This window comes from Microcaecilia unicolor, chromosome 6 (assembly GCF_901765095.1).
Source record: "Microcaecilia unicolor chromosome 6, aMicUni1.1, whole genome shotgun sequence".
NCBI classification, from domain to species: domain Eukaryota; kingdom Metazoa; phylum Chordata; class Amphibia; order Gymnophiona; family Siphonopidae; genus Microcaecilia; species Microcaecilia unicolor.
The window spans coordinates 228,931,181-228,955,004 of NC_044036.1; the positions used below are offsets into that span (position 1 = coordinate 228,931,181).

The 23,824-nt window shown below is 46.5% G+C and overlaps 1 protein-coding gene across 2 annotated transcripts in view; it reads right to left on the bottom strand.

The window, feature by feature from the left end:
* Positions 1-23,824, bottom strand: part of LRSAM1 (leucine rich repeat and sterile alpha motif containing 1) — a 1,377,704-nt gene that overhangs the window by 1,004,376 nt on the left and 349,504 nt on the right. For both annotated transcript variants that reach the window (XM_030206572.1, XM_030206573.1), the window contains exon 7: positions 14,326-14,410. In XM_030206572.1, the coding sequence (XP_030062432.1) occupies positions 14,326-14,410 (85 nt within the window). The remainder of the gene's footprint in view (positions 1-14,325; positions 14,411-23,824) is intronic.

Below are 23,824 nucleotides of genomic sequence, written 5' to 3' on the forward strand. Positions count from 1 at the left end.
TGTTGCCCAGTTTGTTTGCGTCCCTAATTTCCTTTAAAATTTCTACATCCATCTGTTCATCCTGGCCAGGTGGACAGTAGTACACTCCTAGCACTATCCTTTTCCCCTTTACACATGGAATTTCAATCCACAGGGATTCCAAGATGTGTTTTGTTTCCTGCAGAATTTTCAATCTATTTGATTCAAGGCTCTCCTTAACATACAATGCTACCCCTCCACCAATTCCATCCACCCTATCACTACGATATCATTTGTACCCCGTTATCCTCCTTCCACCAGATCTCAGAGATGCCTATTATATGCACCCCTTGATCGACCTTCCGCCCTGGAATGCCAATCCTGCTGCTCGGTCCTTTCTCCATCTACACTTCCCGAACTGTAAGGGTGTCAAGTACAAGAAGATTTTCACCTCGTCCTTCCGCTATTGGAGTCCTAAACACTGGAATGCTCTCCCGCAGCACCTTAAAACTCAAGCGGACCACACCCTCTTCAAGAAGTTGTTGACGACCTACTTCTTTGCTAAGACTTACTCCCCACTTTACACCGCTGATTGATGCACCCTCCCTGACCCCTACCCTGCTTAGATTCACACTGTTAGATACTGTTTCCCCCTGTCTACCCCTTGTATACTTTTCTCAGTTTCCTACCTTGTAATTTTACTTAACTTTTTGTAAGCCACATTGTGCCTGCATGAGTGGGAAAATGTGGGATATAAGTGAACCATAAATAAATAAATAATTTTCATTTAGTGCAATGTATTCTAACTCTCCCATCTTATTTCTTAGGCTTCTGGCATTTGCATATATACAAAACTATGTTTGTTGTTCCTATTTACATCATGCTCAGTACTTGACAGTATTAATTTAAAATCTTTTGTCTGATTTTTATTTAAGGACACCTGATCTACTACGGTCTCTTTTGCAACCTCACTATCAGGATACCCTATCTTTCCTGTTTTGGTGATATCTTTGAAAGATACCTTATCCCAAACCATGCACTGTTGAGCGACTGTCGACCTTCCCCCCGCTTCTAGTTTAAAAGCTGCTCTAGCTCCTTTTTAAATGTCGATGCCAGCAGCCTGGTCCCACCCTGGTTAAGGTGGAGCCCATCCTTTTGGAATAGGCTCCACCTTCCCCAGAATGTTACCCAGTTGCTAACAAATCTAAAACCCTCCTCTCTGCACCATCATCTCATCCACACATTGAGACTCTGGAGCTCTGCTTGTCTCTTTGGCCCTGTGCATGGAATGGGTAGCACTTCAGAAAATGCTACCCTAGAGGTTCTGGATTTGAACTTTCTACCTATACGCCTAAATTTGGCTTCCAGAACCTCTCTCCCACATTTTCCTATGTCATTGTTACTCACAAGTACCAAGACAGCCGGCTCCTCCCCAAGCACTATTTAAAATCCTACCTAGGTGATACGTGAGGTCCGCCACCTTCGCACCAGGCAGGCAAGTCACCAGGCAATCCTCACGTCCACCAGCCACCCAGCTATCTATATGCCTAATGATCGAATGACCAACTACAACAGCTGTCCTAACCCTTCCCTCCTGGGCAGCACTTGGAGACATATCCTCGGTGTGAGAGGATAGTACATCCCCTGGTGGGCAGGTCCTGGCTACAGGAGTACTTCCTACTTCACCAGGGTGATGCTCTCCTTCTAGCAGACCTCCCTCCTCATGCAGCCATTCAGTAGTAGCGCTCGAGCACCCTTCCCCCGTTTTATGAAGGATTTTGACCGAAGAAAGAAAATTTGATCCATAAACAGCGTTCTGATAAGATCCAGCTCTGAAGTTTTGAGGTCTTTTCGTCTTGTGTGGTAATATAGGCAACATAAATTGAAACGTTATTACTTCTATGTTTTATGGCTTTGCTTTTTTTGTTTAGTTTTGCGCACACCATGACAGGAATGAACCTCACTCCTATGCCAGGGTCATGTGGAGTATGATCTCAGTCTCTGAAATTTACTGCTAACACTTGCCGTAGTACTTATGCCAAAGACAACTTCTATCTGGCATTCATAAAATGTAATATGTATCCAGGTGTGCTTGGAAGTTCTTTTTCATCAAACTTGTGGCATCCAAAGTGATGGGAAATATTTCTGTATCTTTCTGCCACGTTTTCTTCTACTTCAGGATCTTCTCTCTCTCCATGCGATTCACCAAGTAATCACTTGGGAAAGACACCTCTATAATCAATGCCGTTCTGGTATTTTTCTTTTTTACCACTATATTCAGTGTTCTGGCATCCATAGCTGGGCTCCAAGCACCACATTGGGAACAGCGTTTTACTACCTCAGCTGGCGTTGCTATCATGACCCCCAAGACAGAGTTGCGCTGAGAGAAGCAAGGATACTCACCATATCAAGTTTCCCCACCTTGTGAAAAGGTACAGAGAGGCATATTTTCAAAGCACTTAGCCTTCCAAAGTTCCATAGAAACCTATGGAACTTTGGAAGGCTAAGTGCTTTGAAAATATGCCTCAGAGTAGAATAGCCTTGAAGGGTTCACTGAAGAGGACAAACTTAATAGGCAGCTGCAGCAATGCCTCTCAAAGAGATGACAACCCTTTTTTTTTTTAGGCAGGAGAATAACAGCAGTGTGAGGGGCACCAGGTTTATCCCCAGAAAGACTAGAAGAGTTGAGCCTGTTCTCCAGCTCAACTGACAGGTTCAGGAACAAGCATCTATAGAAAGTCCAAGAGCTGCACAGTAGAGCGTCTAATATACGCTGGAGATAGAAATATACTGAACTGGAGCAGCTGCACAGTGGCCTTTATGGCAGAGCTCAGTTTGTACTCTCTATTTCCACCTGCATGTAGATAGGCATAAGTTCTGGACTGATCTGTTGTGGACATTAAGGAACATATACGTTTCTAGGTACAAAATTTACAGTGTGAGCCCACTAGTGACAGAGGAAATACCTGCTTATAATATATGTAAACTGCTTTAGTTGTATGCATAGAAAGGCGGTTATATCAAATCCATGACCCTTTACCATTTATACAGCTCAGTTACAGAATCCCATGCATTTTTTTAGCTGAACATTCAACCCCTTTTCTATCAGCTCTGCATATATCAGTCCTACGCATGCCGAGAACCTGTTAAAATGCAGGCCGCCACCACCTCCACTGGACATTTCAAGTCTTACCATCTTTCTCAATGATTCTTACAAGATCAGCACTAAACCCACCACTCAGCTACCCTTCATGTGTATTTATCAAATGTTCTACTAATCTATACAACTACCAAAACTAAAGACACTGTTCAAAACTTTCAGCTTCCCAGGCACCTTTTTGGAAGACGTATGCAGTCTTGCCATTATCATTTGGGCCATAACTGCTGCTTTGTGCAGGTTATCCTAATGCCTTCTTGGAGTCAAAATATTTTAACCTATAAAACAGTTCATCTTGTAAGGACATGGTTCTGTTCACCACTGCTATCATACCCTCTTGCTGGGATTTCTGAAATATAAACATAGTTCTTGTTTGAAAATCTTCCCTCATCTCAAACATCTGGCCTAAAATTTCCATGTCAACATCTCTGGCTAAGTTTTTCTGCCTTGTACTTCTGGCTCATACTACTAGCAGAGATCTGATTAGACCAAAAGGCATATTTTCAAAGTACTTAGACTTATATACTTCAGACATTGAAACTGAGTCATTAAACTATGATTTTTTGGGAAAACTGGACCATCAAACTATCACAGAAGAAGACAATAAGATGTTTTCTAAAAAAAATCACAATAGACGAGATTAATATAGCTATCCTAAACATGGCGACAAAAAAGGCTCCCGGACCGGATGGTTTACCAATTGAATTCTATTCAGCCTTTAAGTCTATATTATCCCCAATTTTATGTGATTATCACAATTACATGATAGAAACTGGTAATAGGCACTTTTACTGAAGCCAATATTATTGTGCTATTGAAACCTGATAAAGATCCCAGTTCTGTGCAAAACTATAGACCATTATCTTTAATAAACTTGGATGCCAAGATATTTGCCAAAATTGTTGCCGAGAGATTACAACTTTTCCTACCTAAAATCATACATCCGGATCAAAATGGTTTTAGGAATGGGAGATCCTCCTCAGATAACACAAGAACCTTCTCTAACATACTAATGCATGGTCAAGAAACATCAGATCCTTTGGTTGCAATAGGATTAGATGCTGAAAAAGCATTTGATCGTGTAGAATGGCCATATTTGTTCAAAGTACTACAATGGTATGGTTTATCTGCACAATCAATCAACATAATTAAAGTCCTGTATACCTCCCCAACTACATTTATTCAAATTAATGATGTAATTTCTAAGCCTTTTACATCAACAAGGGGCACTAGACAGGGTTGTCCCTTAATGGTCGCTGTTAATAATGGTTCAAGGGCTAGATTAAATAATAATGATTATTTAATCTAGCCCTTGAACCATTATTAACAGCGATTCGTCAACACCCCCTTATCAGTGGCGTTAAAATCGGTCAACAAAACATTAAATTAGCTGCGTATGCAGATGATGTCCTACTATTCACCTCTCCTACATCAATTCCTCACATACTGTGTTTAATATCTAAATATGCCAAAATATCCAGTTATAAATTAAATACCACAAAAACGGAACTTTTGCCCATAAATTGTTGTCATCTGAAACATATTATTCAACAATATAATTTTCAATGGAATGATAATCAAATTAAGTATTTGGGAGTTTTATTTGGCCCCACTATTGAGGACACTATTAAATATAACTCTGAAAATATAATTAAAATTACTGAATTACTAACACAAAAATGGTCACCATTAAGGCTTAATTGGTGGGGTAGACTAGAAACCATAAAAATGATGATAGTGCCAAAAATTAATTACATTCTTAGCATGCTACCTATGTTACTAAATCCAACAACATATAAGAAGGTTGAAGCTAAATTAGTACAATTTTTATGCAATAATAAAACACCTAGAATTTCAGTTAAAAAATTGAAGGCCTGTCCACTAAAAGGTGGTAGAAAAATCTGAAACACCATAAAGAGCAAACAGGGATATGCACAAAGTATGAAATGAAACTTCAGCTATATTCAATATCCACAAATAATTTATGTATGTATTTTTAATTAGAGGAAAAGCCTCAAAATCTAGAGGAACACTCTATCGTTGATAATATCAACATAAGGAGGTCCTCTAAATCATCATAGGCAAAAACCTCTTTTAAATATGGCTGATACGCTCGAAATACTTTTCAAAAATATATATATACCGTGTGAAATTCACTAATCGGTTACTTATCTTTTTATAACAGTCAAAAGTCATTTTAAAACAAATGACTAAACTTGAACCTGAAATGCAACCACAATATAAACAGTACAGATATCTGGGAGGGGCTATGGATTGATCGGCTATGATTAATGGAAAGAAAATTATCAGGTATAATACACAATTTTACCTTCCATATCATCATGCCGATCAATCCATAGACTGGTGGGATGTACCGAAGCACTACTCACCCAGGGCGGGACATAGAAATCCCTGACCGCAACACTGAAGCTCCAAACCGGGCCTCCGCCCGAGCAGCCACAGTCAAGCGGTAATGTCTGGAGAAGGTATGAGCCGATGCCCAAGTTGCCGCCCTACAAATTACTACTATTACTACTATTTAGCAAATCTTGGAAGAGACGGACCCGGCCTCTGCCATCGAGGCCGCCTGTGCTCTAGTGGAGTGAGCCTTCAGCTGGATAGGCGGCACCTTCCCCGCGGCCACATAAGCCGCTGCAATGGTTTCCTTGACCCATCATGCCACGGTAGGCTTGGCAGCCTGCAGACCCTTACGAGGACCTGCGAACAGCACAAACAGATGATCCGACTTCCGGAATGATTGGTCACTTCCAAGTATCTGATGATGACTCGTCTCACATCTAGATATTTGAGAGCAGAGTACTCCTCTGGGTAGTCCTCACTACGAAAGGAGGGTAGACAGAGCTTCTGATTCACATGGAAGCGAGAAACAATCTTGGGCAGGAAGGAAGGCACTGTGCGAATAGACACTCCTGCCTCAGAGTAAACTGCAGAAAGGGTTCCCGACATGATAGCGCCTGGAGCTCGGAAACTCTTCTGGCTGAAGTGATAGCCACCAAAAAGACTGCTTTCAACGTCAGGTCTTTCAGAGATGCCCTCGAAAAGGGTTCACAAGGCGGCTTCTGCAAGGCTCTTAGCACCAGATTGAGATTCCACGCAGGTACCACTGAGTGCAGAGGAGGGCGCAGGTGATTAACTCCCTTGAGAAAGCGTACCACATCTGGCTGCGAGGCCAGGGAAGCACACTTCAGGTGACCCCTGAAGCAAGCAAGAGCCGCTACCTGGACCTTAAGGGAACTGAGCGACAGGCCTTTTTCCAGACCTTCTTGCAGGAACGCCAATACTGAAGAAATTGGAGCAGTGAAGGGAGAAAGTTAGCCTGCCTCACACCACGATGCAAAGGTACGCCAAACCCTGGCATAAGCAGTAGAAGTAGAGCGCTTCCTCGCTCTCAGCATAGTGGCGATGACTTGTCTGAGAAGCCCTTCTTCCTCAGACGCTGCCGCTCAATAGCCAGGCCGAAAGACCAAAGGGGGAGGAATCCTCCATTACCACGGGACCCTGATGCAACAGGCCCCGTTCCGCTGGCAGCTACAGAGGGCTGTCCACTGAGAGCCTGATCAAGTCCGCATACCAGGGACGTCTGGGCCAATCCGGACTCACCAGGATTATCTGGCCCGGATGCTTTGCCACCCGGCCTAGCACCAACATGGGCCAAGGCGGGAACACATAGAGAAGCTCCTGTGTCAGCCACTGTTGGAGAAGAACATCTACTCCCAGAGATCAAGGGTCCCGTCCTCTGCTGAAAAAGCGCGGCACTTGGCAATTGGCTGATGAGGCCATCAGATCTAGGCACGGCTGGCCCCAGCACTTCGTGATGTCCAAGAAGGCCTGAGCAGTATTCATGACTCCCGCAATGTGGGCCGCTGACAGCTGTTCCAGGTTTGCTTGCACCCACAGGCATAGCTTCATGGCCTCCTTAGCTAGAGGGGCGCTCATGGTACCTCCCTGGCGATTGACATAGGCCACAGCCGTGGCATCGTCCGACCGGACCCGTACTGGCTTCAGCGCCAGGACCGGGAGAAACTCCAAAGGCGCCAACCGAATGGCTCTGAGTTCCAGGAGGTTGATAGACCACTTTGCCTCTGCAGGGGACCAGAGCCCCTGCGCTGTCCTTCCCAAGTAGTGGGCTCCCCAGCCCATCAAAGAGGCGTCCACCATGATGACAACCCACTCCGGGGTCATAAGAGGCACTCCTGTGGACAGCTTGTCTGGCCTCAGCCACCAGCTCAACGCCTTGCGCACCGCCGGATCCAAGGGAAGGCGCACAGCGTAATCCTCCGAAGCTGGAGTCCATCGCTGCAGCAGAAAGAGCTGTATAGGTCTCATATGGGCCCTGGCCCAGGGCACTACTTCCATCGTGGCCGTCATAGAGCCCAACAGCTGCACATAGTCCCAAGCCTGAAGAGGAGAGGCTGCTAGGAACTTGTCCACCTGAGCCTGAAGCTTGACAATCCGATTGTCTGGCAGGAACACTCTGCCCACTTGGGAGTCGAATCGAACTCCCAGATACTCCAGGGACTGAGTCGGGCGCAGCTGGCTTTTCTCCCAGTTGATGATCCACCCCAGGGAGCTCAAAAGAGCAATCACCCGGTCTGAAGCTCTGCCGCACTCTGCATAAGAGGGGGCTCGGATCAACCAGTCGTCCAGAAAACGATGGACTTGTACTCCTTTCTTGCGAAGGAAGGCCGCGATGACCACCATTACCTTGGAGAAGGTCCGCGGAGCAGTAGCCAACCCGAACGGGAGGGCTCTGAACTGGAAGTGTCGGCTCAGAACTGCAAAACGCAGAAAGCGTTGATGAGGAGGCCAGATGGGAATATGCAAGTAAGCTTCCTTGATGTCCAAGGATGCCAGGAACTCCCCTGCCTGCACTGCCGCTATAACAGAGCGGAGAGTCTCCATCCGGAAGTGCCGAACTTACAAGGCCCGATTGACCCCTTTGAGGTCGAGGATAGGCCGGACAGAACCTCCTTTCTTTGGAACCTCAAAGTAAATGGAGTAACGTCCCTTGCCAAGCTGATCTTCTGGCACCAGAACGACCGCACCCAGGCGGATCAGATTGTCCAAAGTCTGCTGCACTGCCACAGCTTTGACCGGAGACTTGCAGGGAGAGTGCACAAACCCGTCTCTTAAGGGTCGGCAGAACTCTAGCTTGTAGCCGTCTCTGATGACTTCCAGCACCCAAGCGACTGAAGTTACCCTGGTCCACTCGCCCAGAAACGAGGATAGGCGTCCTCCAATCTGCTCTGGGCCATGGACCAGCGCCCCGTCATTGGGTACGAGACCCTGGGGGAGGACCGGAGGAGGCACCTCCGGGACGGCGGTCTCTGTGAAAGGAATGCTGCTTGGGGGAGAAGTTCCTTATGAAGGAAAAGGGGGCAGAGGAGCCCGACTTGCCCAAGCGATACGGACGGGCTTCCCGAAACCGTCCTTTGGAGGAACCGGGGCGGGCACCACTGGCCCGAGCCCTGACCTCCGGTAACCTCTTGCCCTTAGATGTGCCGAGATCGGTCACAATCTTGTCCAGCTCGACCCCAAAGAGCAGCTTGCCTTTAAAAGGCAACTTAGCCAGGCGAGACTTAGAGGCGTGGTCAACAGACCAATGCTTTAGTCAAAGCCACCGCCGTGCAGAGACTGTCTGAGCCCTACCTTTAGCCGAGGCTCTCAAGACATCATACAGCAAGTCTGCCAAGTAGGCCAAGCCCAATTCCAGGGCTGGCCAATCAGCCCTCAAGGAAGGATCCGAGGGGGAAGCCCGCTGCACCAGCGTCAGGCACGCCCTGGCCACATAGGAGCCGCAAATTGAGGCCTGCAAACTTAAAGCAGCCGCCTCGAAGGACGACTTTAAAGTCGCCTCCAATCTCCTGTCTTGGGCGTCCTTTAGGGCCGTGCCACCTACCACCGGCAACGCCGTTTTCTTAGTCACCGCAGTGATTAAAGAATCCACGGTAGGCCCAAGAAAGGCCGCCCGTTCACCTTCAGGCAGAGGATAGAGGCAGGACAAAGCCCTAGCCACTTTAAGGCTCGCTTCTGGGAAATCCCAATGAGCCGAAATCAAGGTGTGCATGGCTTCATGCACGTGGAAGGTTCTAGGCGGGAGCTTCGTTCCCAGCATAATGGCAGAGCCAACAGAGGCTGAGGGAGAGACGTCCTCCGGAGAGGAAATCTTCAAAATGCTCATGGCCTGCACTAACAGGTTGGGCAAATCCTCTGAGCAAAAGATCCGTGCTGCAGAGGGGTCATCCGCTCCATCCGAGCGGGAATCCGTCTCCTCCAAAGAATCCCCAAAGGACCGTTGGGAAAACTCAGATACGCTGCCCTCATCTACATCAGAGGAGACAGAGTCCTCTAGGGCCTGGAAGTCCACCCGAGGGCATTTGCTTCCAGAGGCCTCAACCCCTTGATCAGAGGGGGGAGCCGGGGCAGCGTTTAGCATAAGAAAAGCCTGATGCAGCAGCAAAATGAACTCAGGGGAGAACCCCCTAGACTGTGCACTTCTGTCGCCTGTGCCACGGCCCTAGACGCACCCTCAACCGGCGCTCACAAGAGCGGGGGGGGGGGGGGAACATGCTGCGCATCCAAAATGGCGTCCGGCGCGAAACTCCGAGAAGGAGCTGTGCAGAAAGAACGGCGCTTAACTTTCGCCGCTTTCTTGCCGTCGCCCGAATCAAGGGCGACCATAGCATTAACGTCTCCTACCTCGAGGGCGGCCCAAGAAGAAGCCGTCCAAGCAGAGTGGCCGGCCAAAATGGGGGGGGGGGGGGGGGGGGGTGAGCAGCAGGGGATGGGCGCTTATGGTGGGAAAAAACTGCTGCACCGGAGGAAGAACCGGGACACTGACCGGACTCCAAACTGACGCCCAAACAAAGGCAAGTCAGGTTTTGAAACCCCCGCATCCCCGCTAGACGCACACACGCGGTCCGGGGAGCGAATCTTCGCGCCCTCGCCCTCCGACGCCATAAGCCACGTGGAGACCGAATGGGGAACCCCCTGCCCGCTATAAAAGGTAAAATTACCTGCTTCTCGCTCCGAGCTGTAACGAACTGATGTCCCAGTGAGCAGCTGCAATAAATGCTGATATAAACGTTGAAATAAACATTGAAATAAACGCCCTTAAAGGACGTTCAAATTTTTTTTTTTTTTACGGAGCCAGCGGGAGGGGGGAGAAAAGGAGGGACCTGGCACCACCAGGTTTGCACTTGCTCAAGAAAAGCCCTCAACCCCAGGTACTCAACAAAACCTAAGAATTAGGCTTGAAGACCTAGCCAGAGCTGCTGCTTTGTGTGACCACCACCCGCTGAGATAGAGAACATACTGAGGAGTTTCCAGCAGCACATGACCACATATAGGGAGGAAAAAGGATTGCTCTCTATCTCCACCTGCTGGTAGATGGACACAACCCACCAGTCTATGGATTGATCGGCATGATGATATGGAAACTACAGTTAGCTAAATTCAAAGAACCTACTAATACCATGCAATCATGGGAATGCTATCTAAATGCCCAACTAGATGAAAAAACTTGGGAAAATTTTTGGTTTAAAATTACTCATACCACCAAATCAGCGTCCATTTCACAATCTATGTTCTACTTAGCACACAGAGCCCTATGGACTCCTGCTAAACTCGCCAAATTGAACACAATAAAACCAAAAAACAGTGCGAATAAATGCTGGACCTGTGAAAAAGATGTTGGAAATCTTAAACATATAATCTATTCTTGCCCATATATTCAAGAATATTGGAATTCTGTATGGGACACAATATCTTCCACCTTGAATATTCAAGATGTTTTATCATATAATATAGTTATATGTGGATCACTAATGTTACAATCATCAATAGACAAATATCAAGCACAATTACTAGATTTAATGTTACATCAAGCCCTTAGAACACTTTTCTTTTGTTGGAAAGATCTTGACAAAGTAACTTATTTATTATGGTGGAATTCTGTGTGTATTTTAGCTAAATATGAATATGCTGCGGCTGAAAAACATAACTCACTTGTTAAGTACAACAAAATATGGTCTCCTTTACTAAACCCACTACGTAATAACCTTTGTCAGAATTGAAATTATGTATTACTCCTGTGACTTATGATTATGATCTGTTATCAAAATAATCCCTGACTTGCCCTAACTTGAACATGTATGCTGATGCTTGTTACTGTTAACTTGTTAAGCTGGCTAATTGGTTTATTTTAGCCATTTGTTATCATTTATAAAACACAATAAAAATATTGGAACTAAAAAAAGTACTTAGACTTATAAAGTTACTTAGGGGCTCATTTTTAAAGCATTTAGACTTACAAAGTTCTATAGGTAACTATGGGGCTTGTTTTCATAAGAAGAACATAAGAATAGCCATACTGAGTGAGACCAATGGTCCATCTAAACAAGTATCCTGCTTCCAACAGTGGCCAAGCCAGGTCACAAGTAACTGGCAGAAACCCAAACTGTGGCAACATTCCATGCTACAAATCCCAGCGTAAGCAGTTATTTCCTCATGTCTGTCTCAGTAGCAGACTATGGACTTTTCCTTCAGGAAGTTGTCCAAACCTTTTTTAAACCCAGATACACTAACCGCTGTTACCACAGCCTCAGGCAAAAAGAGTTCCAGAGCTTAACTATTCGTTGAAAGAAAAAAATATTTCCTCCTATTTGTTTTAAAAGTATTTCCATGTAGCTTTGACTGTCCCCTAGTCTTTGTACTTTTGGAACGAGTAAAAAAATCAATTTATTTCTACTCACTCTACACCACTCGGGATTTTGTAAACCTCAATCATACCTCCCCTCATCCCTCTCTTTTTCCAAGCTGAAGAGCCCTAACCTCTTTCCTCATACGAGAGGAATTCCATCCCCTTTATCATTTTGGTTGCTCTTCTTTGAACCTTTTCTAATTCCACTATATCTTTTTTGGGATACGGTGACCAGAACTGAATACAATACTCAAGGTGTGGTCACACCATGGAGCGATATAGAGGCATTATAGTACTTTGATCTTATTCACCATCCCTTTCCTATTAATTCCTAGCATCCTGTTTGCTTTTTTGGCTGCCGCCGCACTGAGCAAAAGATTTCAGCATATTATCTACAATGACACCCAGATCTTTTTCTTGGGTGCTGACCCCCAAGGTGGACCCTAGCATCAGGTAACTATGATTCGGATTATTTTTCCAATGTGCATCACCTTGCATTTGTCCACATTAAACTTCATCTGCCATTTGGACGCCCAGTCTTCCAATTTCATAAGGTCATCCTGCAATATTTCACAGTCCGCACGTGTTTTAACAACTTTGTTTTGTGTCATATGCAAATTTAATCACCTCACTCGACTTTCCAATTTCCATATCATTTATAAATATGTTAAATAGCACCAGTCCCAGTACAGATCCCTACAGCACTCACTGTTCACCCTCCTCCATTGAGAGAAATGACCATTTAACCTCACCCTCTGTTTTCTGTCCAATACCCAATTCCTAATCCACACCAAAACCTTGCCTCCTAACCCCATGACTCTTTAATTTTCTCAAGAGTCTCTCATGAGGAACTTTATCAAAAGCTTTCTGAAAATCTACATACTCTACATCAACAGGCTCACCTTTATCCGTATGTTTAATTCATGCCTTCAAAGAAATGAAGTAAATTGGTGAGGCAAGACTTCCCTCAGCTGAACCCATGCTGACTCTGTCCCATTAAACCATGTTTGTCTACACGTTCTGTAATTTTATTCTTTATAATAGTTTCCACTATTTTGCCAAACATTGACGTCAGGCTTACCAGTCTGTAATTTCTTGGATCACCTCTGGAACCCTTTTAAAAAACTGGCATCACATTGGCTACCCTCCAAACTTCAGGCACTACGGACAATTTTAAAGACAGATTACATATTACTAACAGCAGATCACAATATCATACTGAGTTCCTTGAGTACCCTTGGATGTATGCCATCTGGTCCAGATGATGTATTACTCTTTAATTTGTCAATTTGGCTCAGTACATCTTCCAGGTTCACGGAGATTTCTTTCGATTCCTCCGCATCATCACCCTTGAAAACTATTTCCAGTACAGGTAGATCTCTTACATCTTCTTCCATAAAGAACGAAACAAAGAATTAATTTAGTTTCTCCACTATGAACTTGTCCTCCCTAGGTGCCCCTTTTGATCCTTCATAATCTAAGGGTCCCACAGATTCTCTCGCAGGCTTTCTGCTTCTGATGTAGCTGGAAAAAGTTGTTACTGTGAATTTTAGCCTCTGCGGCAAGTTTCTTTCTCTTTTAGACTTCTTTATTAATGCTTTGTATCTGACTTGCTAGTACTTAAGTTGCTTCTTATTTTCATCATTCGGATCCTTCTTCCATTCTTTGAAGGATAATCTTTTACTTTAGTGGAGGGCAGACATATACGGTCTGTGCCAGAGCCGGTGATGGGAGGCGGGACTGGTGGTTGGGAGGCGAGAAGTACTGCTGGGCAGACTTGTACGGTCTGTGCCCTGAATAAGGCAGGTACAAATCAGTAAAAGGTATACACATATGTTTGTCTTGTTGGGCAGACTGGATGGATTGTGCAGGTCTTTTTCTGCCGTCATCTACTATGTTACTATATTACCTTTTAACCATGCTGGCTGTCGTTTTCTCTTCTTTCCACCTTTGAAAATACATGGAATACATCTGGTCTGGGCTTATGATGGTATTGTTGAATAACATCCACAACTGATTTAGGGTCCTAACCAAGTATGTGCATATTTTTTAGGGATGTTCTCATCTGATTTATTAATTATGAGTGAGTTATGTTTGTCTTGAAGCGTAATTTTATTTTTGCTATAGATTGATTTCTATCCTGTCATTATTGGTGTTGTTTTCATTCCTTTATTTATGCTAATCACTTGATTGTTACTATATTATTGTACACCACTTTGACCTGTTTTTCAGTAATGGCAGTATATCAAGCTCCTGAATCAACAAACATATTGTAAACCACTCTGCTGTTGCCAACAAACCCCAAGTTATAAGTACCTCTTCAAAAGAACCCACCCAAATTTGCACCTGCATTTTGTGCAGATATTTGTTTTAAGCAAAAGATCATTAATTTCTCTGTCCAAGTGTATCTGACCCAGAATAGTGTGCAATACCGTTACTTATTTGCTCAATAGGTCTCAACCCTAATCACAGTGAAATCTTTATGTACCTTTCATATTGAGGGTCTGGAGCTGAATGAGGTTTCCGATTGATTCTGGAAGAGATGATAACAGATTTCTCTCAATGTTTAAAACCTGGTGGGGGAAAAAAAAAAGAAGAGTCTGGGTGGGTTTGAAAATGTCAAGAAGGGGATCACTACAGTCACTAAGCTTTGCTGTTAAAATCTTTTCTTAAAGAAAAGAATGGGACTTAGGAGAAAAGGGGGGGCTGAATTATTCAGAACCAGTTATCTTTGTGTCTGTAATCATGTTATTATTTAAAATCTGTTAATTAAACTTGGAAATCAAACAAATGCAGCATATAACAACCAACAGTAATGAAAAACAATGTTCATTCCAGGTATAGTTTTTCAAACTTAACCCCATCCCTTAATACGAAGCTAACTTCCAAAATCCGCAGGAGTGCATGCTGTTGAATAGTTGCAATTGTCAACCTCTAATACCATAAAAGCAATCAAATAAAGGACAGTGGATAATATCACTAATTAGCTATAACAGAGTTTAAATTATGACTTGGGGAGTTTATACTCCCCAGTCAACTAGTTCACTTCAAATACTTTACCATATCTAAACACTACCTCCAACCTATCTATGCTCTAAATTACCCCCCCCCCCCCCCCACACACACACACACATACAAACAAACACACTTGCATTATAGATAGGATGCCCTGGGAGTCCCTCCCCCATGATTATAAAATGAACTAAGAATTAGACTGTGTGCCCTATGCGCTAATGATTGCATATAAACTCTCCAGACAGCCAAGAAGATTTTTTTGTTCCAACAACATTAATGCATGAAATCAATTTTTGCCATGTCCAAATTGAAGGCACATTTTTGATTATCCAAATGCTAAGTATAGTCTTTTTACCAAGTGCCCCTGCCTTCTACAGTAAAAGACAGTGGTCCCAGTTCTGTATATTAAATGCCTCATTTATCCAAAAACAAACCTGCTGCAAAGGGATTGATTGACTTAATAATCTTTCCATATATATATATTGTCGAGCAGGGACTGTCTCTTCATGTTCAAGTGTACAGCGCTGCGTACATCTAGTAGCGCTATATAAATGATAAGTAGTAAAAGTAGTATTGCACTATTGCATGCCAAAATCATTTATTTTTGAACAGGACCAGAATGCAGGAAAAAAAATTAGTCCCTTAAGTACATCTTAAGTACCTAATTTATAAGCTGGTTCTTGAGAACAACAGGCCCTATGAATGGCCCTAAATTGGCATTCACCTAAATCTAGACTCACTGATATTTCTGGGATTCTTATAATTAATTGACCCATTTCCAAGGATTCTAGTGAAACACCTAGGTCTACACTCCAATGTGCCCATAAGTTATCATAGTCTTTGATCATGGACAACTTTGGAATTCATGATGAAGTGCACACACAGAAAGACTGTCTCCTGGAACCTTTTCAAAAAATTCTCTCAAATGATTTCCTATATGGGATCTAAAGACCTTACATAATATTGTAACTGTCTATAAGCAAAAAGAAATCTGCTGGGCCTCTGAAAGTCCTATCAATGAGGGCAGGGCAGTGAAATGCTTGTGTCCAAAATAGTATTGTATAAAGCGAATGCTACATACCTGTAGAAGGTATTCTCCAAGGACAGCAGGCTGATTGTTCTCACTGATGGGTGATGTCCACGGCAGCCCCCTCCAACCGGAAATTTCACTAGCAAAGGCCTTTGCTAGTCCTTGCGCGCCGATGCGCACCGCGCATGCGCGACCGTCTTCCCGGCCGAACCGGCTCGTGTTCGTCAGTCCCATATGTAGCAAGACAAAGACAAGGGAAGACACAACTCCAAAGGGGAGGCGGGCGGGTATGTGAGAACAATCAGCCTGCTGTCCTCAGAGAATACCTTCTACAGGTATGTAGCATTCGCTTTCTCCGTGGACAAGCAGGCTGCTTGTTCTCACTGATGGGGTATCCCTAGCCCCCAGGCTCACTCAAAACAACAAACATGGTCAATTGGGCCTCGCAACGGCGAGGACATAACTGAGATTGACCTAATAATTTATCCAACTAACTGAGAATGTAGCCTGGAACAGAATAAACATGGGCCTAGGGGGGTGGAGTTGGATTCTAAACCCCGAACAGATTCTGAAGCACTGACTGCCCGAACCGACTGTCGCGTCGGGTATCCTGCTGCAGGCAGTAATGAGATGTGAATGTGTGGACAGATGACCACGTCGCAGCCTTGCAAATCTCTTCAATAGTGGCTGACTTCAAGTGGGCCACTGACGCTGCCATGGCTCTAACATTGTGAGCCGTGACATGACCCTCAAGAGCCAGCCCAGCCTGGGCGTAAGTGAAGGAAATGCAATCTGCTAGCCAATTGGATATGGTGCGTTTCCCCACAGCCACTCCCCTCCTGTTGGGATCAAAAGAAACAAACATTTGGGCGGACTGTCTGTTGGGCTGTGTCTGCTCCAGATAGAAGGCCAATGCTCTTTTGCAGTCCAATGTGTGCAACTGACGTTCAGCAGGGCAGGAATGAGGACGGGGAAAGAATGTTGGCAAGACAATTGACTGGTTCAGATGGAACTCCGACACCACCTTTGGCAAGAACTTAGGGTGAGTGCGGAGGACTACTCTATTATGATGAAATTTGGTATAAGGAGCATGAGCTACTAGGGCTTGAAGCTCACTGACTCTACGAGCTGAAGTAACTGCCACCAAGAAAATGACCTTCCAGGTCAAGTACTTCAGATGGCATGAATTCAGTGGCTCAAAAGGAGGTTTCATCAGCTGGGTGAGAACGACATTGAGATCCCATGACACTGTAGGAGGTTTGATGGGGGGCTTTGACAGAAGCAAACCTCTCATAAAGTGAACAACTAAAGGCTGTCCCGAGATCGGCTTACCTTCCACACGGTAATGGTATGCACTGATTGCGCTAAGGTGAACCCTTACAGAGTTGGTCTTGAGACCAGACTCAGACAAGTGCAGAAGGTATTCAAGCAGGGTCTGTGTAGGACAGGAGCGAGGATCTAAGGCCTTGCTGTCACACCAGATGACAAACCTCCTCCATAAGAAGAAGTAACTCCTCTTAGTGGAATCTTTTCTGGAAGCAAGCAAGACACGGGAGACACCCTCCGACAGTCCCAAAGAGGCAAAATCTACGCTCTCAACATCCAGGTCGTGAGAGCCAGAGACTGGAGGTTGGGATGCAGAAGCGCCCCTTCGTTCTGTGTGATAAGGGTCGGAAAACACTCCAATCTCCACGGTTCTTCGGAGGACAACTCCAGAAGGAGAGGGAACCAGATCTGACGCGGCCAAAACGGAGCAATCAGAATGATGGTGCCTTGGTCTTGCTTGAGTTTCAACAAAGTCTTCCCCACCAGAGGTATGGGAGGATAAGCATACAGCAGGCCGTCCCCCCAATCCAGGAGGAAGGCATCCGATGCCAGTCTGCCGTGGGCCTGAAGTCTGGAACAGAACTGAGGGACCTTGTGGTTGGCTCATGATGCAAAGAGATCTACCAAGGGGGTGCCCCACACCTGGAAGATCTAGCGCACTATTGAGTTGAGCGACCACTCATGAGGTTGCATAATCCTGCTCAACCTGTCGGCCAAACTGTTGTTTACGCCTGCCAGATATGTGACTTAGAGCAACATGCTGTAACGGCGAGCCCACAGCCACATGCTGACGGCCTCCTGACTCAGGGGGCGAGATCCGGTGCCCCCCTGCTTGTTGATGTAATACATGGCAACCTGGTTGTCTGTCTGAATTTGGATAATTTGGTGGGTCAGCCGATCTCTGAAAGCCTTCAGAGCGTTCCAGACCGCTCGTAACTCCAGGAGATTGATCTGCAGATCGCGTTCCTGGAGGGACCAGCTTCCCTGGGTGTGAAGCCCATCGACATGAGCTCCCCACCCCAGGAGAGACGCATCCGTAGTCAGCACTTTTTGTGGCTGAGGAATTTGGAAAGGGCGTCCCAGAGTCAAATTGGACCAAATCGTCCACCAATACAGGGATTTGAGAAAACTCTTGGACAGGTGGATCACGTCTTCTAGATCCCCAGCAGCTTGAAACCACTGGGAAGCTAGGGTCCATTGAGCAGATCGCATGTGAAGACGAGCCATGGGAGTCACATGAATTGTGGAGGCCATGTGGCCGAGCAATCTCAACATCTGCCGAGCTGTGATCTGCTGGGACGCTAGTACCCGGGAGACGAGGGACAACAGATTGTTGGCCCTTGTCTCCAGAAGACAGGCACGAGCCGTCCGAGAATCCAGCAGAGCTCCTATGAATTCGAGTCTCTGTACTGGGAGAAGATGGGACTTTGGATAATTTATCACAAACCCCAGTAGCTCCAGGAGGCGAATAGTCATCTGCATGGACTGTAGAGCTCCTGCCTCGGATGTGTTCTTCACCAGCCAATCGTCGAGATAAGGGAACACGTGCACTCCCAGCCTGTGAAGCGCTGCTGCTACTACAGCCAGGCACTTCGTGAACACCCTGGGCGCAGAGGCGAGCCCAAAGGGTAGCACACAATACTGGAAGTGACATGTGCCCAGCTGAAATCGCAGATACTGCCTGTGAGCTGGCAATATCGGGATGTGTGTGTAAGCGTCCTTCAAGTCCAGAGAGCATAGCCAATTGTTTTCCTGAATCATGGGAAGAAGGGTGCCCAGGGAAAGCATCCTGAACTTTTCCTTGACCAGGTATTTGTTCAGGGCCCTTAGGTCTAGGATGGGACGCATCCCCCCTGTTTTCTTTTCCACAAGGAAGTACCTGGAATAGAATCCCAGCCCTTCTTGCCCGGATGGCACGGGCTCGACCGCATTGGCGCTGAGAAGGGCGGAGAGTTCCTCTGCAAGTACCTGCTTGTGCTGGAAGCTGTAAGACTGAGCTCCCGGTGGGCAATTTGGAGGCTTCGAGGCCAAATTGAGGGTGTATCCTTGCCGGACTATTTGCAGAACCCAACAGTCGGAGGTTATAAGAGGCCACCTTTGGTGAAAAACTTTCAACCTCCCCCCAACCGGTAGATCGCCTGGCACGGATACGTTGATGTCGGCTATGCTCTGCTGGAGCCAGTCAAAAGCTCATCCCCTGCTTTTGCTGGGGAGCCGTGGGGCCTTGCTGAGGCGCACGCTGCTGACGAGAGCGAGCGCGCTGGGGCTTAGCCTGGGCCGCAGGCTGTCGAGAGGGAGGATTGTACCTACGCTTACCAGAAGAGTAGGGAACAGCCCTCCTTCCCCCATAAAAACGTCTACCTGAGGAGGTAGATGCTGCAGGCTGCCGGCGGGAGAATTTGTTGAAAGCATTATCCCGCTGGTGGAGCTGTTCTACCACCTGTTCGACTTTTTCTCCAAAAATGTTGTCCGCTCGGCAAGGGGAGTCCGCAATCCGCTGCTGGATCCTATTCTCCAGGTCGGAGGCACGCAGCCATGAGAGTCTGTGCATCACCACACCTTGAACAGCGGCCCTGGACGCAACATCAAAGGTATCATATACCCCTCTGGCCAGGAATTTTCTGCACTCCTTCAGCTGCCTGACCACCTCCTGAAACGGCTTGGCTTGCTCAGGAGGGAGCTTGTCCACCAAGCCCGCCAACTGTCGCACATTGTTCCGCATATGGATGCTCGTGTAGAGCTGGTAGGACTGAATCTTGGCCACGAGCATAGAGGAATGATAGGCCTTCCTCCCAAAGGAGTCTAAGGTTCTGGAGTCTTTGACCGGGGGCGCCGAAGCATGTTCTCTAGAACTCTTAGCCTTCTTTAGGGCCAGATCCACCACACCAGAGTCATGAGGCAACTGAGTGCGCATCAGCTCTGGGTCCCCATGGATCCGATACTGGGATTCGATCTTCTTGGGAATGTGGGGATTAGTTAATGGCTTGGTCCAGTTCGCCAGCAATGTCTTTTTTAGGACATGATGCATGGGTACTGTGGACGCTTCCTTAGGTGGAGAAGGATAGTCCAAGAGCTCAAACATTTCAGCCCTGGGCTCATCCTCCACAACCACCGGGAAGGGGATGGCCGTAGACATCTCCCGGACAAAGGCCGCAAAAGACAGACTCTCGGGAGGAGAAAGCTGCCTTTTAGGGGAGGGAGTGGGGTCAGAAGAAAGGCCATCAGACTCCTCGTCAGAGAAATATCTGATGTCCTCCTCTTCCTCCCACGAGGCCTCACCATCAGTATCAGACACAAGTTCACGAACCTGCGTCTGAAGCCGTGCCCGACTCGACGCCGTGGAAACACGGCCACGGTAGGAGCGTCGAGAGGTGGACTCCCTCGCCAGCATCGGCAAAGCTCCCTCCGCTGTCGTTGGGGAGTCTGCCTGGGAGGCGGCCGTAGCCGGTACCGCAAGCGGTACCGGAGACCTCACCTCAGGCAAGAGGCCAGCCGGCGCCTCACTCGACGGTACCGGTGGCGCAAGCACACCCGGTACCGGAGGGGAAAGGCGCAACAGCTCTCCCAGAATCTCTGGAAGAACGACCCAGAGACTCTCATGCAGAGCGGCTGTGGAGAAAGACTGAGAAGCCTTGATGCAGACGTCGATGTCAGAGTCTGTTCCAGGCGTGGAGGCGGTTCCGGGCTGTCTAAGGGGGAGCGCATCGGCACCTCCTGAACAGAGGGTGAACGGTCCTCCAGGTGCCGATGCCTACTGGGTGCCGACTGCCTCGGCGACCCAGAGCTCTCGGTACCGAGACGGGAAGGGGACCGGTGACGATGCTTCTTAGACTTCTTCAAGCGAAGCATGTCACCGGAGCTTCCCGGTACCGACGAGGAGGACGTAGGCCGAGGCCGAAGAAGGTCGATCTCAGGGGGGCTGCACAGCAGGAGCCCTCAGGGCAGGGGGAGACCCACCCGAAGGCTCACCGCCACCAGCAGGGGAATGGACAGCCCTCACCTGCACTCCAGACGAAGCAACAGCGGAGGTCCCGGTACCACCGACGTCGACGCAGCCTTTCGATACCTCGGTACCGACGATGCCGGAGGTAAAGGCCTCGATGCAGTCGATGCCGAGGTTGAAGACTTCGATGCTGTTGACATCGATGATGCCCGTGCTGTTGTCGTCGAAGAGCCCGAGAACAACGCGTTCCACTGGGCCAATCTCGCTACCTGAGTCCCCTTTTTTAAAAGAGCACAAAGACTGCAGGCCTGCGGGCGGTGCCGAGCCCCCAGACACTGAAGACACGAAGCATGCCTATCAGTGAGCGAGATTACCCGGGCGCACTGGGTGCACTTCTTGAAGCCACTGGAAGACTTCGATGACATGGGCGGAAAAATCACGCCGGCGAAATCAAAATTCGCGATGATGACGAAGGGCACCAAAAAGAAGGGAGAAAAACCCGAATCGAGGCCAAATAGGCCGGTCCCGAAAGCGAAAGGAAACTTACGCGGGGAAAAAGCTGGAAACACGGGAAAAGGGTAAAGACCGATAGGTCTCTCTTTTTTTTTTTTTTTAGCGAAAATCGCGAAGAACCGCAAGGTCAACTTGAGGGGCACGAAACGGCGGTAAACACGACCGTCCCGAGCGCAGACAAAAGAAGACTGACGAACACGAGCCGGTTCGGGCGGGAAGACGGCCGCACAAGCGCGGTGCGCATCGGCGGGCGAGGACTAGCAAAGGCCTTTACTAGTGAAGTTTCCGGTTGGAGGGGGCTGCCGTGGACGTCACCCATTAGTGAGAACAAGCAGTCGGCTTGTCCTCGGAGAATATTCCTGTAAAGGGACCCAGTACAGAGTTGTTAGATTTCAACACCAAACAAAAAATATACAGCATTTAGCACTACTTTTACAAAGCCACAGTAGTAATTCCTGCAGGGCAAATGCAATGAAGCCAATAGGAATTAAAGGGGCTTCTTCAAATTTGCCATTCCAGGAATCATTTCTACAGCTTTATAAAATACTTTTTTGGGGAGAAAATGACCTCAGAGACCTTGAGGCCTTAGTAAAAGAATGATAAAATTTTTGCTTGCTTATTACAGGTCGATTTTTCTTTCATCCATCTTTAAAAAAAAAAAACCCTCCCATGATTTTTTCTGTGACATTACAAAAAAAATAAGTAACTTGGGCCCCTTTTACAAAGACGTTCTAGTGTTTTTAGCACACGCTAAATGCTAAGACACTTATATACCTATGAGCATCTTAGCATTTAGTGCATGTGAATTTTTAGCGCACGCTAAACACACTAGTACATCTTTGTAAAATACCCCCTTAAACTTTAAACAAACATATTCTTTGTATTTTCTGTTGTGATGAAAATATTGGAGCAACAACAAAAGCAAAAATGCTGAGAATGTGGTGCTGGCAGCAAAAAACTCAGTAAAACATTTTTGTATGTACTAATAAATCATCAGGAAAGGCTGATATTTTAAATTCCTTTTGTGAGAAGTGCACCCCTTTAATATCCGGATTCCCCATAATTTCTCTAATGAAAGGATCAAGAGTTAAAACAAATAACAGCAGGAAATGGCAAAAATTACATTGTGTTCATCCAAAGCAACACCTGGGAAGTAGAATATAATGCTTCTATACTAAACATGGTCACCCCAAGTCACACAGTTGAAGGCCTTCTCTGCATCGAAACTGACAAGTAGAGAAGATACTTCAATCCATTCCACATATTCCTTTTAGCACTGTTGATCACCGCCTCACTTGGATTTCAGGGCTCTGTTCTTTCCTGGTTTCTTCTTCTCTCTCCCATTGTACATTTAGTGTATACTCTGGTGGATATCGCTTAGTGTATCAGTTAGTGTACCTCATGGATCTGTCCTGGGACCTCTTCTTTTCTCCATCTATACTTCTTTCCTTGGTGCTCTGATCTCATCCCATGGTTTTCAGTATCACCTTTACACTGATGACTCCCAGATCTACCTCTCCACACCAGAAATTTCAGCAGGAATCCAGGCCTAAGTATCAGCCTGCCTGGATGTCTCACTGCCATCTGAAACTAAACATGACCAAGGCTGAGCTTCTCATCTTTCCACCTAAACCAACCTCTTCTCTTCACCCATTCTCTATCTCTGTGGACAACACTCTCATCAGCTCTTAACCTTGGGGTCATCTACAACTCCTCTCTCTCCTTCTCTGCACATATTCAACAGACTGCTAAAACCTGTTTGTTTCTCTATAACCACCAAAATTCGTCTTTTCCTTTCTGAACACACTACCAGAACACTTATCCACACACTTATCACCTCTCGCTTAGACTATAGCAACTTGCTTCTCACAGGTCTCCCACTAAGCCATCTCTCTTTCCCCTTCAATCTGTTCAAAGTTCTGCTGCACAACTTATATTCCACCAGTGTCGCTATGCTCATATTAGCCCTCTCCTCAATTCACTTGATTAGATCCCTATCTGTTTCCGCATACATTTCGAACTCCTCTTATTGAATAACAAGTGAAACACTCTGCAGCTCCTCAGTACTCCTCTACTCTTATCTCTCCCTACACTCCTCTCCGGGAACTCAGTTCACTGGGTAAATCTCTTTTATCTGCACCCTTCTCCTCCATGGCTAAC